The sequence below is a fragment of the Panulirus ornatus genome, chromosome 16 (genome assembly GCF_036320965.1).
Source record: "Panulirus ornatus isolate Po-2019 chromosome 16, ASM3632096v1, whole genome shotgun sequence".
Taxonomy (NCBI): domain Eukaryota; kingdom Metazoa; phylum Arthropoda; class Malacostraca; order Decapoda; family Palinuridae; genus Panulirus; species Panulirus ornatus.
The window spans coordinates 43,965,738-43,979,181 of NC_092239.1; the positions used below are offsets into that span (position 1 = coordinate 43,965,738).

The 13,444-nt window shown below is 39.1% G+C and overlaps 1 protein-coding gene across 6 annotated transcripts in view; it reads left to right on the forward strand.

Annotated features, from left to right (window-relative positions):
- Positions 1–1,349: 1,349 nt before the first annotated feature.
- LOC139754273 (RWD domain-containing protein 2A) overlaps positions 1,350–13,444 on the forward strand; it is a 69,466-nt gene continuing 57,371 nt past the window's right edge. The window contains exon 1 of one of the 6 annotated variants that reach the window (XM_071671653.1): positions 1,350–1,489. Coding sequence is in view for 2 of the 6 variants with exons in the window: in XM_071671652.1 (XP_071527753.1) it covers positions 1,563–1,580 (18 nt within the window). In the remaining 4 variants the exon portion in view is untranslated. Of the gene's footprint in view, positions 1,490–1,547; positions 1,581–1,724; positions 1,857–1,912; positions 1,937–1,964; positions 2,085–4,656; positions 4,776–13,444 lie in introns of those variants that run through there. The other 5 variants (XM_071671652.1, XM_071671654.1, XM_071671656.1 and 2 more) reach the window with 5 other exon arrangements.

A 13,444-nucleotide genomic window follows, 5' to 3' on the forward strand; every position in this document is an offset into this window, starting at 1 on the left:
GAGATGTATAGGTATGTGTATTTGCGTGTGCGGACGTGTGTGTATATACATGTGTATGGGGGTGGGTTGGGCCATTTCTTTCGTCTGTTTCCTTGCGCTACATCGTTAACGCGGGAGACAGCGACAAAGCAAAATAAATAAATAAATAATATATATATATATATATATATATATATATATATATATATATATATATATATATATATTATATATATATATCCATTCAACAAAGCCCTTTCGCAATGGGGGTCTAACCTTAGGACCCATCCATCCATCTACAGCCTTCTTAACAGCCTAGAATGCGCTACACGTTTTGCACAGACTGGATTCCGTTCAAGAAATAAGTTGGCTGACCAGATTGCTTTCCTTCATTATTAACTGACGGTGATACATCCTCACCAAAGGTGACCCGAGGTGTAACCTCAAGTAGGCGGAGTCTCTCTCTCTCTCTCTCTCTCTCTCTCTCTCTCTCTCTCTCTCTCTCTCTCTCTCTCTCTCTATTGGCAGAACAAGTTTGAGGGATTCACAAAATCAAGAGGACTATTTGACAGAGAAGGAAATTTAGAAAATCGTTATCAAGAATCTATCATCTTTCTTATGATTCTTGCAAGAATATTTTAAAGAATATTTCCTAAGTTCGTACATTGTGTTGATAACTGAACAAAGAACCGTGTGTGAATCGGGGACCACGTGGCGTGTTACGAAAGCAGCGAAATCCTCACCCTAGATTGCATAACACTTTAAGGTGTTGACAATATTGGCGGAGACATCTCTCGAAGGACCATCATATGTAGGCATTGGAAACAAGATCTTGAAATGAAATACAACACTGAATCATCTGATATGTCATAGTGTTAGGTTATGTAAATTACTATTGAGATTCGAATACTTTTGTTTGCGAAAATATGTATCCGCGAATTTCTATTGTATAGCGTTAGTAAAGAGTCATCGGATAGTATTTAACACGTTCGTTTTTGCTCTGGAATTCTTTCATTAAAAAACTTGACTGCTATTACTGACCAACGAAAATTACAAGATCATGATAGATAAAATATAGACATAGTCTTCCCAATTGAATAAGTGTAAGATCAACAACAATATGCTTTATATTTTGTTCATGTTCCATGGGAATCCCCCCACCTCATATGAATCTCTCGTCTTTTATTCACTTACGTATTACTTCACTCATCTATTTGTATCAAGCTTTTATTCATTCTTTCCTCCCTCGATCATCATTCGTTCCACTTCCTGGAGTTTGCGCCATTTCAGCATCACATTCAAGATTTTTAGGTTTATCTTTATTTTTAGAGATTTGTGTAATAAAAATTCATTAATAAATGATTTTGAAAATCAAAGTTTTGGTTTGAGATTTTCTCAACATCATTTGTGAATGCGCGTTTGTTTTGGAAATTGAAACGTCACGTGGTTTTGTTTACGGTCGATGTGGCGCCATCTGCTTCCTTGTTTTCGCATGTATTTTAGATAAGAAGTAAGAATTTTTGTATGTAAGGTTGATCTTGATGTCAGAATAACGTTACAGTGTTTGTTGTCGTGTAGAAAACATGATTATTTTTGTTATAGTAGGTTATGGTTTTCTGTTGTTTCCAAGGGCAAATGGGGGCGGGGCTTAGTGTAGAAACCCTATTATTACCTCATCATCATAATGATTGGAAACTGTTTCTTTATCATATGAATAGGGGTTATTATCAGCTACTTAGCTTATATGAAATAGGATCAGGAGTTTGCTGAAAATGTATAAACTTACACTACATTTCTTGGATGGTGTTGTATGGAGGGAAGTGTAAGGGATGATCGTAGGTGAAGGTCAGAGCTGACAAGTTCAAGGTGTTTCTAAGGTAAAACCGGTTTAGTAAACGGTACATTCTGGAATCTGGTGGTCCTGTTTATATTGCAAAACAGTTTATATGACGTTTGGGTAAATATTGATAGCAAATTGATTAGCTGTGTGTTGTTGATTTGTTTATGTGATGTGGAAATTGCGATCAACTACGGTAAGATCGAGGATAAATGAAGAAAATTAAGACTACGAGGACTCGCCAGTGCATGCAACTGGAACCATATAGGTATCACATATTTCCGATGCATTCATCAATACAGACATTTGAAGGATAAAAGAGATATAACCATATGTGTAGAGAGTCACTGATGACTTTAATATAGAACAGTTCTAGGAAACTAAAAGAGAATCAGAATAAGAGGGTTGTATCGGAAATTAGGCAATAAGAGTGTATGGGGGGACGTGAGGAAGCATTTCCTTAGTAGCAGAGTTGTAGACATGGAGTGAAAGTAGATGTGAGGGTTGCTTAAAAATAAAAAGCCAGTATGATAGATTTTTGAAGATAAGTGATAAGGCTCCCATGGATATAAAGTTTTCTTTATGTAGAGATAGGTAATCTCTATTTCTTTTTTCTCTCCCTTCCACACACACACATAGAAACCAGTTATGAGTGTTCCATTAAAGTAGAAAGAAGTGTAGTAATAGGGAGTTGGGTTATGGAAGAGCCATGAAGGTTGTGGGAAAATATTTGTTATTGGTAGAGGGTAACATGTGGAATGCACACAACAGAGAAACTGCAAGTGCTAAGAGTATTGAAGAATCAAAAGGCTTTTTCTCAGAAGTATAAGTTTAAAGCTCCATCTAAAGCACAGATAAATAAATGAATAGATCTTTTAAAGCCCCTAACACAAGAAAAATTGTTTAGGGAATTACATCAAATTATGCATGGCTGTTAAGGGGTTGGTTAATGTAAGATTTTATTGAGAGGTGAAACAGGTCTTGAGGATGAGAAAGTATTGATTAACTTTATATTATTAAGATGATTTATAGTTTTATGGTAAGGGCACATTACTGAAGATTGAAGGGGTATGTAGCTAACACTTTTGGTGTTTGTGACACTGAAAAGCATAGAAATATGTATGCACCCACGGGTACTATATATTTAAACACACTGACAAACACACACACACACACACACATATATATATATATATATATATATATATATATATATATATATATATATATATATATATATATATATATGTGTGTGTGTGTGTGTGTATATAGATATTGTTATAGTTATATGAATATAAGTTTACATGGAAGCAGTTTAAGTTAAAGACTGACTAGAGTGTGTGTGTGTGTGTGTGTGTGTGTTGGGGGGGGGGGGATCTGGAGTGGGCATTATGCAATCATGTCCCACTCTTCCAGTATTTTTTTTCCTTTTACCATTGTGTGACTGTGCGGGAGAAAAGAATAGTCAGTACTTGTATATCTTTATTTTGTTATATGATTTTTTGTAAGTGTAGTTTTTGCTGAGGTTATACTTTTAAGGCTGTAGAACAGGATGAAAATGCACAGATTATGTTCTTAAAATTATCATGTTTAACATGAAATGAGCCATGCTTCATTACAGAAATAGGATGCAAAAGAATGCTTTTAGGGTATTTGTTTTGGAATAGATTTTTCTGTATTAGAATGTTAACTAGTGACAAGACATGCAAGATAAATGGTATCCCAGTAAAGATGAATCCATTGTGATTACTATTTGTGATTATTATTTGTGTGCTATGGGGAGAGAGTTTTACACTTGTGTCTCAGCCTTAAATATATGACATTGTTTTTCATTCTTTTACTATACTCTCATGGTATATGATCTTGTTCTTTTTCATAGTATACATTTCTCATTTATATGTGACATAGTGTCCTGGCAACTCCAGATTTAGAACATATATACTGTTTTCTTGTATGTTATGCATTTTCTTCATATTCCATATGTATATTTTGAATCAAATTCTTGTTGATTCTTACCATCATGTTTTCTAAGTTACATTTTGTGCCCATTTTAATTCAGAGGTAATTTTTAGAGAAATATTGGAAAAAATTGTCTTTAAACATATTTATTCCAGCTTTTTTAGAGTATTAATAAGTGGACCTTCTATGACATTGCATGGTGTAGGATTTTGTTAGATCTTGTATTTTCATGCAATTGCTATTACTTTTACTTGGTGATGCTTCCATGTAAGGATCAAACCAGTACTATTAATTTAAAAGTTGTTCTAAATTTACCACAATTAGTTTTAATGGTTTTATGGATATACTGTATATCAGACATATGTTTATTAAAGCAGTGCATTGCAAGGAGAATTGATTTATAATTCACATAAGTTGCCCATGGAATATATATCAAGATAGTGTAGAATAAAGCAAGGGTTTTGATTAAAGAGGATATGAATTGTAAATCACCTTTAGGATTGTATATATATATATATATATATATATATATATATATATATATATATATATATAATATAAAATTTTGGATTTTACTAATAATGCACTGTACATTCAAATTATGACATGTGCAATGAAAATGGTAGTAAGACTATAGAAGTGAGGCAGAATGATTGAAAGTGCAACAGTTATTATAATGAGTGTATCTGAGTAGAGATACATTTGTCCAATGGAATGAATCATCAGAAAGGTGAAATAGATGTTTTCTTAGATAGAGATATACTTTAAGAACTAAAAGTCCACAAGGGAATTTCTGAACTCCTAAGGGATGGCCAGAGGGAAGGGTGAAGGTAACATCCACATGGTGGTGAGGGGTTGGGGGGTTTGGGAGGGATTACAGGAGGCTATAAAAGCAGGCAGTTGCCCTGTCGTGAGTTAGTTTGGTGATGTTTCTGTCTGAGGTTAGATGTCCTCGGGTTTTTTTTTTTAATGTAAGGCTGAAATGTCAGTTTGGTATCAGGTAATTATGTTTTTGCATTTTTATGTTTCCTCTCTATGATGAAGGGTTTCTGCTGCTTTTTTTTTTCATCTATCTGTACACAAGAAAGGAATGTACCTCTCACTTTTTGATCAGTTTATCAGAAATTTTTCATGTATGTATGGCTTAAGGTGAGATACCAAAGGCCTGATGGAATGCCTGCATAATACCATTTTTATAAAAGGCTAGGGAACAAGAGTGATTGCTCAAAGTACAAAGGTAAAGGTCTCGAATACACCTGGTATGTTTTATGTGAGAGTGATACTTAAAAGGGTGTTGGCATTTACAAAGTATCAGATCAGGTAGAATCAGTGTGGTTGTAGAAATGCTAGAGGATGTGTACACTGAAGACTTTGTATGGGAAGTAATTAGAGAAAGAGAGGAATTTTTATGTGGCATTTATGGATTTGGAGAATGTGTATGGTGAGGTTGTTAGAGAGGCCTTTTGGAATGCACTATGATTATATGGTATGGGGGAAAGTTATTAGATGCAGTGAGGAGATTTTAATGGGCAAGTATGGCATGTGTATGAAGGAAGGGAGGAGGGTGGGTGGCTCAAATGAAAGTGGATGTGTGACAAGGCTGAGTGATGTTGCTATGTTTATATGTAATCTGTTTATGGGCTGCTGAGGGAGATCAAGGCAAGGATCTGGTCTATCCCCCACATAAACAAAAAGGGGACTATATGCCTCGTGTAACACAAATAGTTTAAGAAACTAGTTTCTGTTATTAGTACTCAGACTTACGTCTGAGTACTAATAACAGAAACTGTCCTTCAATTCTAGCCATGGACCTCAAATATAATGATCCATGCAAATGTAAGTGGGTTGGTCAGTTGTTTTGTTGGGTGTAACAGCCAGCAATTTGTGAGTATTGTCATTAGACCTGTAATCCAATTTGTTATTATATGCTCTTATTCAGAATGACTACTTATCATATTATAGAAAAGAATATAAGTGGGAGGATGAGGTCTAAAGAGGAGACTTAACAAATTTATGTCAGTTGAAGATAAGTAATCAATTAGCTATGGTGTCTTTTTCCATATGTGAAGACTCTCTTGAATGCATAGGTCAAAATTGCAATTTGCAGTCCAGAACTTTCAGGTCACTGGATTTTACTCTTCTCAGTGCTTTCTAATTGGGGATTTTGTAGGCTTAATCAATCTCGAACCGTTCCTGAATTATTGCCCTATGATGTGCAAGGAAAGATGGTGTAGGTTATTTCCATGATAAGGTATGCTACAGGTTTATGTCAGATAATTCATCTGAATATATTTCGGTTCCTTACTCATTACAGCTAGAGACTGAGTGGGAATGAGTGGCCTTTTTGTCTGTTTTCCTGGCACTACCTTGATGAAACAGGGGATACCAATGCTGTTTCCTGTGCGGTGCGCTCGCGCCATGAATAGATGAAGTCAAGCGAGTATGGATATGTACATGTGTATATATGTATATATCTATGTATGTTTATAAATTTACATGTGTGTATGGGTATTGCAGTGGAATTTATTAAAAAAGGGGGTGACTGTATTGTTGACTTGTTGGTAAGGTTATTTAATGTATGTATGAGCTCATGGTGAGGTGCCTGAGGATTGGCGGAATGCGTGCATAGTGCCATTGTACAAAGGCAAAGGGGATAAGAGTGAGTGCTCAAATTACAGAGGTATAAGTTTGTTGAGTATTCCTGGTAAATTATATGGGAGGGTACTGATTGAGAGGGTGAAGGCATGTACAGAGCATCAGATTGGGGAAGAGCAGTGTGGTTTCAGAAGTGGTAGAGGATGTGTGGATCAGGTGTTTGCTTTGAAGAATGTATGTGAGAAATACTTAGAAAAGCAAATGGATTTGTATGTAGCATTTATGGATCTAGAGAAGGCATATGATAGAGTTGATAGAGATGCTCTGTGGAAGGTATTAAGAATATATGGTGTGGGAGGAAATATGTTAGAAGCAGTGAAAAGTTTTTATCGAGGATGTAAGGCATGTGTACGTGTAGGAAGAGAGGAAAGTGATTGGTTCTCAGTGAATGTAGGTTTGCGGCAGGGGTGTGTGATGTCTCCATGGTTGTTTAATTTGTTTATGGATGGGGTTGTTAGGGAGGTAAATGCAAGAGTTTTGGAAAGAGGGCCAAGTATGAAGTCTGTTGGGGATGAGAGAGCTTGGGAAGTGAGTCAGTTGTTGTTCGCTGATGATACAGCGCTGGTGGCTGATTCATGTGAGAAACTGCAGAAGCTGGTGACTGAGTTTGGAAAAGTGTGTGGAAGAAGAAAGTTAAGAGTAAATGTGAATAAGAGCAAGGTTATTAGGTACAGTAGGGTTGAGGGTCAAGTCAATTGGGAGGTGAGTTTGAATGGAGAAAAACTGGAGGAAGTGAAGTGTTTTAGATATCTGGGAGTGGATCTGGCAGCGGATGGAACCATGGAAGCGGAAGTGGATCATAGGGTGGGGGAGGGGGCGAAAATCCTGGGGCCTTGAAGAATGTGTGGAAGTCGAGAACATTATCTCGGAAAGCAAAAATGGGTATGTTTGAAGGAATAGTGGTTCCAACAATGTTGTATGGTTGCGAGGCGTGGGCTATGGATAGAGTTGTGCGCAGGAGGATGGATGTGCTGGAAATGAGATGTTTGAGGGCAATGTGTGGTGTGAGGTGGTTTGATCGAGTGAGTAACGTAAGGGTAAGAGAGATGTGTGGAAATAAAAAGAGCGTGGTTGAGAGAGCAGAAGAGGGTGTTTTGAAGTGGTTTGGGCACATGGAGAGGATGAGTGAGGAAAGATTGACCAAGAGGATATATGTGTCGGAGGTGGAGGGAACAAGGAGAAGAGGGAGACCAGATTGGAGGTGGAAAGATGGAGTGAAAAAGATTTTGTGTGATCGGGGCCTGAACATGCAGGAGGGTGAAAGGAGGGCAAGGAATAGAGTGAATTGGAGCGATGTTGTATACCGGGGTTGACGTGCTGTCAGTGGATTGAAGCAGGGCATGTGAAGCGTCTGGGGTAAACCATGGAAAGCTGTGTAGGTATGTATATTTGCGTGTGTGGACGTATGTATATACATGTGTATGGGGGGGGGGTTGGGCCATTTCTTTCGTCTGTTTCCTTGCGCTACCTCGCAAACGCGGGAGACAGCGACAAAGTATAATAAAAGAAAAAAATAATAAAAAATATATATATATATATATATTCTTTCTTTTTTTCTTCTTTTAAACTATTTGCCATTTCCCGCGTTGGCGGGGTAGCGTTAAGAACAGAGGACTGGACCTTTTTTGGAATATCCTCACCTGGCCCCCTCTGTTCCTTCTTTTGGAAAATTAAAAAAAAAAACGAGAGGGGAGGATTTCCAGCCCCCCGCTCCCTCCCCTTTTAGTCGCCTTCTACGACACGCAGGGAATACGTGGGAAGTATTCTTAATCCCCTATCCCCAGGGATATATATATATACGTATGTATATATTTATATATATATATATATATGTATATAAAGAAAATAAATAAATAATAATATATATATATATATATATATATATATATATATATATATATATATATATATATATATATTTTTTTTTTTTTTTCATACTATTTGCCATTTCCCGCGTTAGCGAGGTAGCGTTAAGAACAGAGAACTGGGCCTTAGAGGGAATATCCTCACCTGACCCCCTTCTCTGTTCCTTCTTTTGGAAAATTAAAAAAAAAAAACAAGAAAGGGGAGGATTTCCAGCCACCCGCTCCCTCCCCTTTTAGTCGCCTTCTACGACACGCAGGGAATACGTGGGAAGTATTCTTTCTCCCCTATATATATAAATATATATATTTTTTGCTTTGTCGCTGTCTCCCGCGTTTGCGAGGTAGCGCAAGGAAACAGACGAAAGAAATGGCCCAACCCACCCCCATACACATGTATATACATACACGTCCACACACGCAAATATACATACCTACACAGCTTTCCATGGTTTACCCCAGACGCTTCACATGACCTGATTCAATCCACTGACAGCACGTCAACCCCAGTATACCACATCGATCCAATTCACTCTATTCCTTGCCCTCCTTTCACCCTCCTGCATGTTCAGGCCCCGATCACACAAAATCTTTTTCACTCCATCTTTCCACCTCCAATTTGGTCTCCCACTTCTCCTCGTTCCCTCCACCTCCGACACATATATCCTCTTGGTCAATCTTTCCTAACTCATTCTCTCCATGTGCCCAAACCATTTCAAAACACCCTCTTCTGCTCTCTCAACCACACTCTTTTTATTTCCACACATCTCTCTTACCCTTACGTTACTTACTCGATCAAACCTCCTCACACCACACATTGTCCTCAAACATCTCATTTCCAGCACATCCATCCTCCTGCGCACAACTCTATCCATAGCCCACGCCTTGCAACCATACAAAATTGTTGGAAGCACTATTCCTTCAAACATACCCATTTTTGCTTTCCGAGATAATGTTCTCGACTTCCACACATTCTTCAAGGCTCCCAGGATTTTCGCCCCCTCCCCCACCCTATGATCCAATTCCACTCATGGTCCGCTGACAGATCCACTCCCAGATATCTAAAACACTTTACTTCCTCCAGTTTTTCTCCATTCAAACTTACCTCCCAATTGACTTGACCCTCAACCCTACTGTACCTAATAACCTTGCTCTTCTCACATTTACTCTTAACTTTCTTCTTTCACACACTTTACCAAACTCAGTCACCAGCTTCTGCAGTTTCTCACATGAATCAGCCACCAGCGCTGTATCATCAGTGAACAACAACTGACTCACTTCCCAAGCTCTCTCATCCCCAACAGACTTCATACTTGCCCCTCTTTCCAAAACTCTTGCATTCACCTCCCTAACAACCCCATCCATAAACAAATTAAACAACCATGGAGACATCACACACCCCTGCCGCAAACCTACATTCACTGAGAACCAATCACTTTCCTCTCTTCCTACACGTACACATGCCTTACATTCTCGATAAAAACTTTTCACTGCTTCTAACAACTTGCCTCCCACACCATATATTCTTAATACCTTCCACAGAGCATCTCTATCAACTCTATCATATGCCTTCTCCAGATCTGTAAATGGTACATACAAATCCATTTGCTTTTCTAAGTATTTCTTACATACATTCTTCAAAGCAAACACCTGATCCACGCATCCTCTACCACTTCTGAAACCACACTGCTCTTCCCCAATCTGATGCTCTGTACATGCCTTCACCCTCTCAATCAATGCCCTTCCATATGATTTACCAGGAATACTCAACAAACTTATACCTCTGAAATTTGAGCACTCACTCTTATCCCCTTTGCCTTTGTACAGTGGCACTATGCACACATTCCGCCAATCCTCAAGCACCTCACCATGAGTCATACATACATTAAATAACCTTACCAACCAGTCAATAATACAGTCACCCCCTTTTTTAATAAATTCCACTGCAATACCATCCAAACCTGCTGCCTTGCCGGCTTTCATCTTCCGCAAAGCTTTTACTACCTCTTCTCTGTTTACCAAATCATTTTCCCTAACCCTCTCACTTTGCACACCACCTCGACCAAAACACCCTATATCTGCCACTCTATCATCAAACACATTCAACAAACCTTCAAAATACTCACTCCATCTCCTTCTCACATCACCACTACTTGTTATCACCTCCCCATTTGCTCCCTTCACTGAAATTCCCATTTGCTCCCTTGTCTTACGCACTTTATTTACCTCCTTCCAGAACATCTTTTTATTTTCCCTAAAATTTAATGATACTCTCTCACCCCAACTCTCATTTGCCCTCTTTTTCACCTCTTGCACCTTTCTCTTGACCTCCTGTCTCTTTCTTTTATACATCTCCCACTCAATTGCATTTTTTCCCTGCAAAAATTTTCCAAATGCCTCTCTCTTCTCTTTCACTAATAATCTTACTTCTTCATCCCACCACTCACTACCCTTTCTAATCAACCCACCTCCCACTCTTCTCATGCCATAAGCATCTTTTGTGCAATCCATCACTGATTCCCTAAATACATCCCATTCCTCCCCCACTCCCCTTACTTCCATTGTTCTCACCTTTTTCCATTCTGTACTCAGTCTCTCCTGGTACTTCCTCACACAAGTCTCCTTCCCAAGCTCACTTACTCTCACCACCCTCTTCACCCCAACATTCACTCTTCTTTTCTGAAAACCCATACAAATCCTCACCTTAGCCTCCACAAGATAATGATCAGACATCCCTCCAGTTGCACCTCTCATCACATTAACATCCAAAAGTCTCTCTTTCGCACGCCTGTCAATTAACACGTAATCCAATAACGCTCTCTGTCCATCTCTCCTACTTACATACGTATACTTATGTATATCTCGCTTTTTAAACCAGGTATTCCCAATCATCAGTTCTTTTTCAGCACATAAATCTACAAGCTCTTCACCATTTCCATTTACAACACTGAACACCCCATGTATACCAATTATTCCCTCAACTGCCACATTACTCACCTTTGCATTCAAATCACCCATAACTATAACCCGGTCTCGTGCATCAAAACCACTAACACACTCATTCAGCTGCTTCCAAAACAATTGCCTCTCATGATCTTTCTTCTCATGCCCAGGTGCATATGCACCAATAATCACCCATCTCTCTCCATCAACTTTCAGTTTTACCCATATTAAGCGAGAATTTACTTTCTTACATTCTATCACATACTCCCGCAACTCCTGTTTCAGGAGTACTGCTACTCCTTCCCTTGCTCTTGTCCTCTCACTAACCCCTGACTTTACTCCCAAGACATTCCCAAACCACTCTTCCCCTTTACCCTTGAGCTTCGTTTCACTTAGAGCCAAAACATCCAGGTTCCTTTCCTCAAACAAACTACCTATCTCAACTTTTTTCACATCTTGGTTACATCCGCACACATTTAGACACCCCAGTCTATATATATATATATATATATATATATATATATATATATATATATATATATATATATATATATATATTTTTTTTTTCTTTGTCGCTGTCTCCCGCGTTTGCGAGGTAGTGCAAGGAAACAGACGAAAGAAATGGCCCAACCCACCCCCATACACATGTATATACATGCGTCCACTTACGCAAATATACAATACCTACACAGCTTTCCATGGTTTACCCCAGACGCTTCACATGCCCTGATTCAATCCACTGACAGCACGTCAACCCCGGTATACCACATCGATCCAATTCACTCTATTCCTTGCCCTCCTTTCACCCTCCTGCATGTTCAGGCCTCGATCACACAAAATCTTTTTCACTCCATCTTTCCACCTCCAACTTGGTCTCCCACCTCTCCTCGTTCCCTCCACCTCCGACACATATATCCTCTTGGTCAATCTTTCCTCACTCATTCTCTCCATGTGCCCAAACCATTTCAAAACACCCTCTTCTGCTCTCTCAACCACGCTCTTTTTATTTCCACACATCTCTCTTACCCTTACGTTACTCACTCGATCAAACCACCTCACACCACAGATTGTCCTCAAACATCTCATTTCCAGCACATCCATCCTCCTGCGCACAACTCTGTCCATAGCCCACGCCTTGCAACCTTACAACATTGTTGGAACCACTATTCCTTCAAACATACCCATTTTTGCTTTCCGAGATAATGTTCTCGACTTCCACACATTCTTCAAGGCTCCCAGGATTTTCGCCCCCTCCCTCACCCTATGATCCATTTCCGCTTCCATGGTTCTATCTGCTGCCAGATCCACTCCCAGATATCTAAAACACTTCACTTCCTCCAGTTTTTCTCCATTCAAACTTACCTCCCAATTGACTTGACCCTCAACCCTACTGTACCTAATTACCTTGCTCTTATTCACATTTACTCTTAACTTTCTTCTTTCACACACTTTACCAAACTCAGTCACCAGCTTCTGCAGTTTCTCACATGAATCAGCCACCAGCGCTGTATCATCAGCAAACAACAACTGACTCATTTCCCAAGCTCTCTTATCCCCAACAGACTTCATACTTGCCCCTCTTTCCAAAACTCTTGCATTCACCTCTCTAACAACCCCATCCATAAACAAAGTAAACAACCATGGAGACATCACACACCCCTGCTGCAAACCTACATTCACTGAGAACCAATCACTTTCCTCTCTTCCTACACGTACACATGCCTTACATCCTCGATAAAAACTTTTCACTGCTTCTAACAACTTGCCTCCCACACCATATATTCTTAATACCTTCCACAGAGCATCTCTATCAACTCTATCATATGCCTTCTCCAAGGCGTAAGACAAGGGAGCAAATAGGAACTTCAGTGAAGGGCGCAAATGGGGAGGTGATAAGAAGTAGTGGTGATGTGAGAAGGAGATGGAGTGAGTATTTTGAAGGTTTGTTGAATGTGTTTGATGATAGAGTGGCAGATATAGGGTGTTTTGGTTGAGGTGGTGTGCAAAGTGAGAGGGTTAGGGAAAATGATTTGGTAAACAGAGAAGAGGTAGTAAAAGCTTTGCGGAAGATGAAAGCCGGCAAGGCAGCAGGTTTGGAGGGTATTGCAGTGGAATTTATTAAAAAAGGGGGTGACTGTATTATTGACTGGTTGGTAAGGTTATTTAATGTATGTATGACTCATGGTGAGGTGCCTGAGGATTGGTGGAA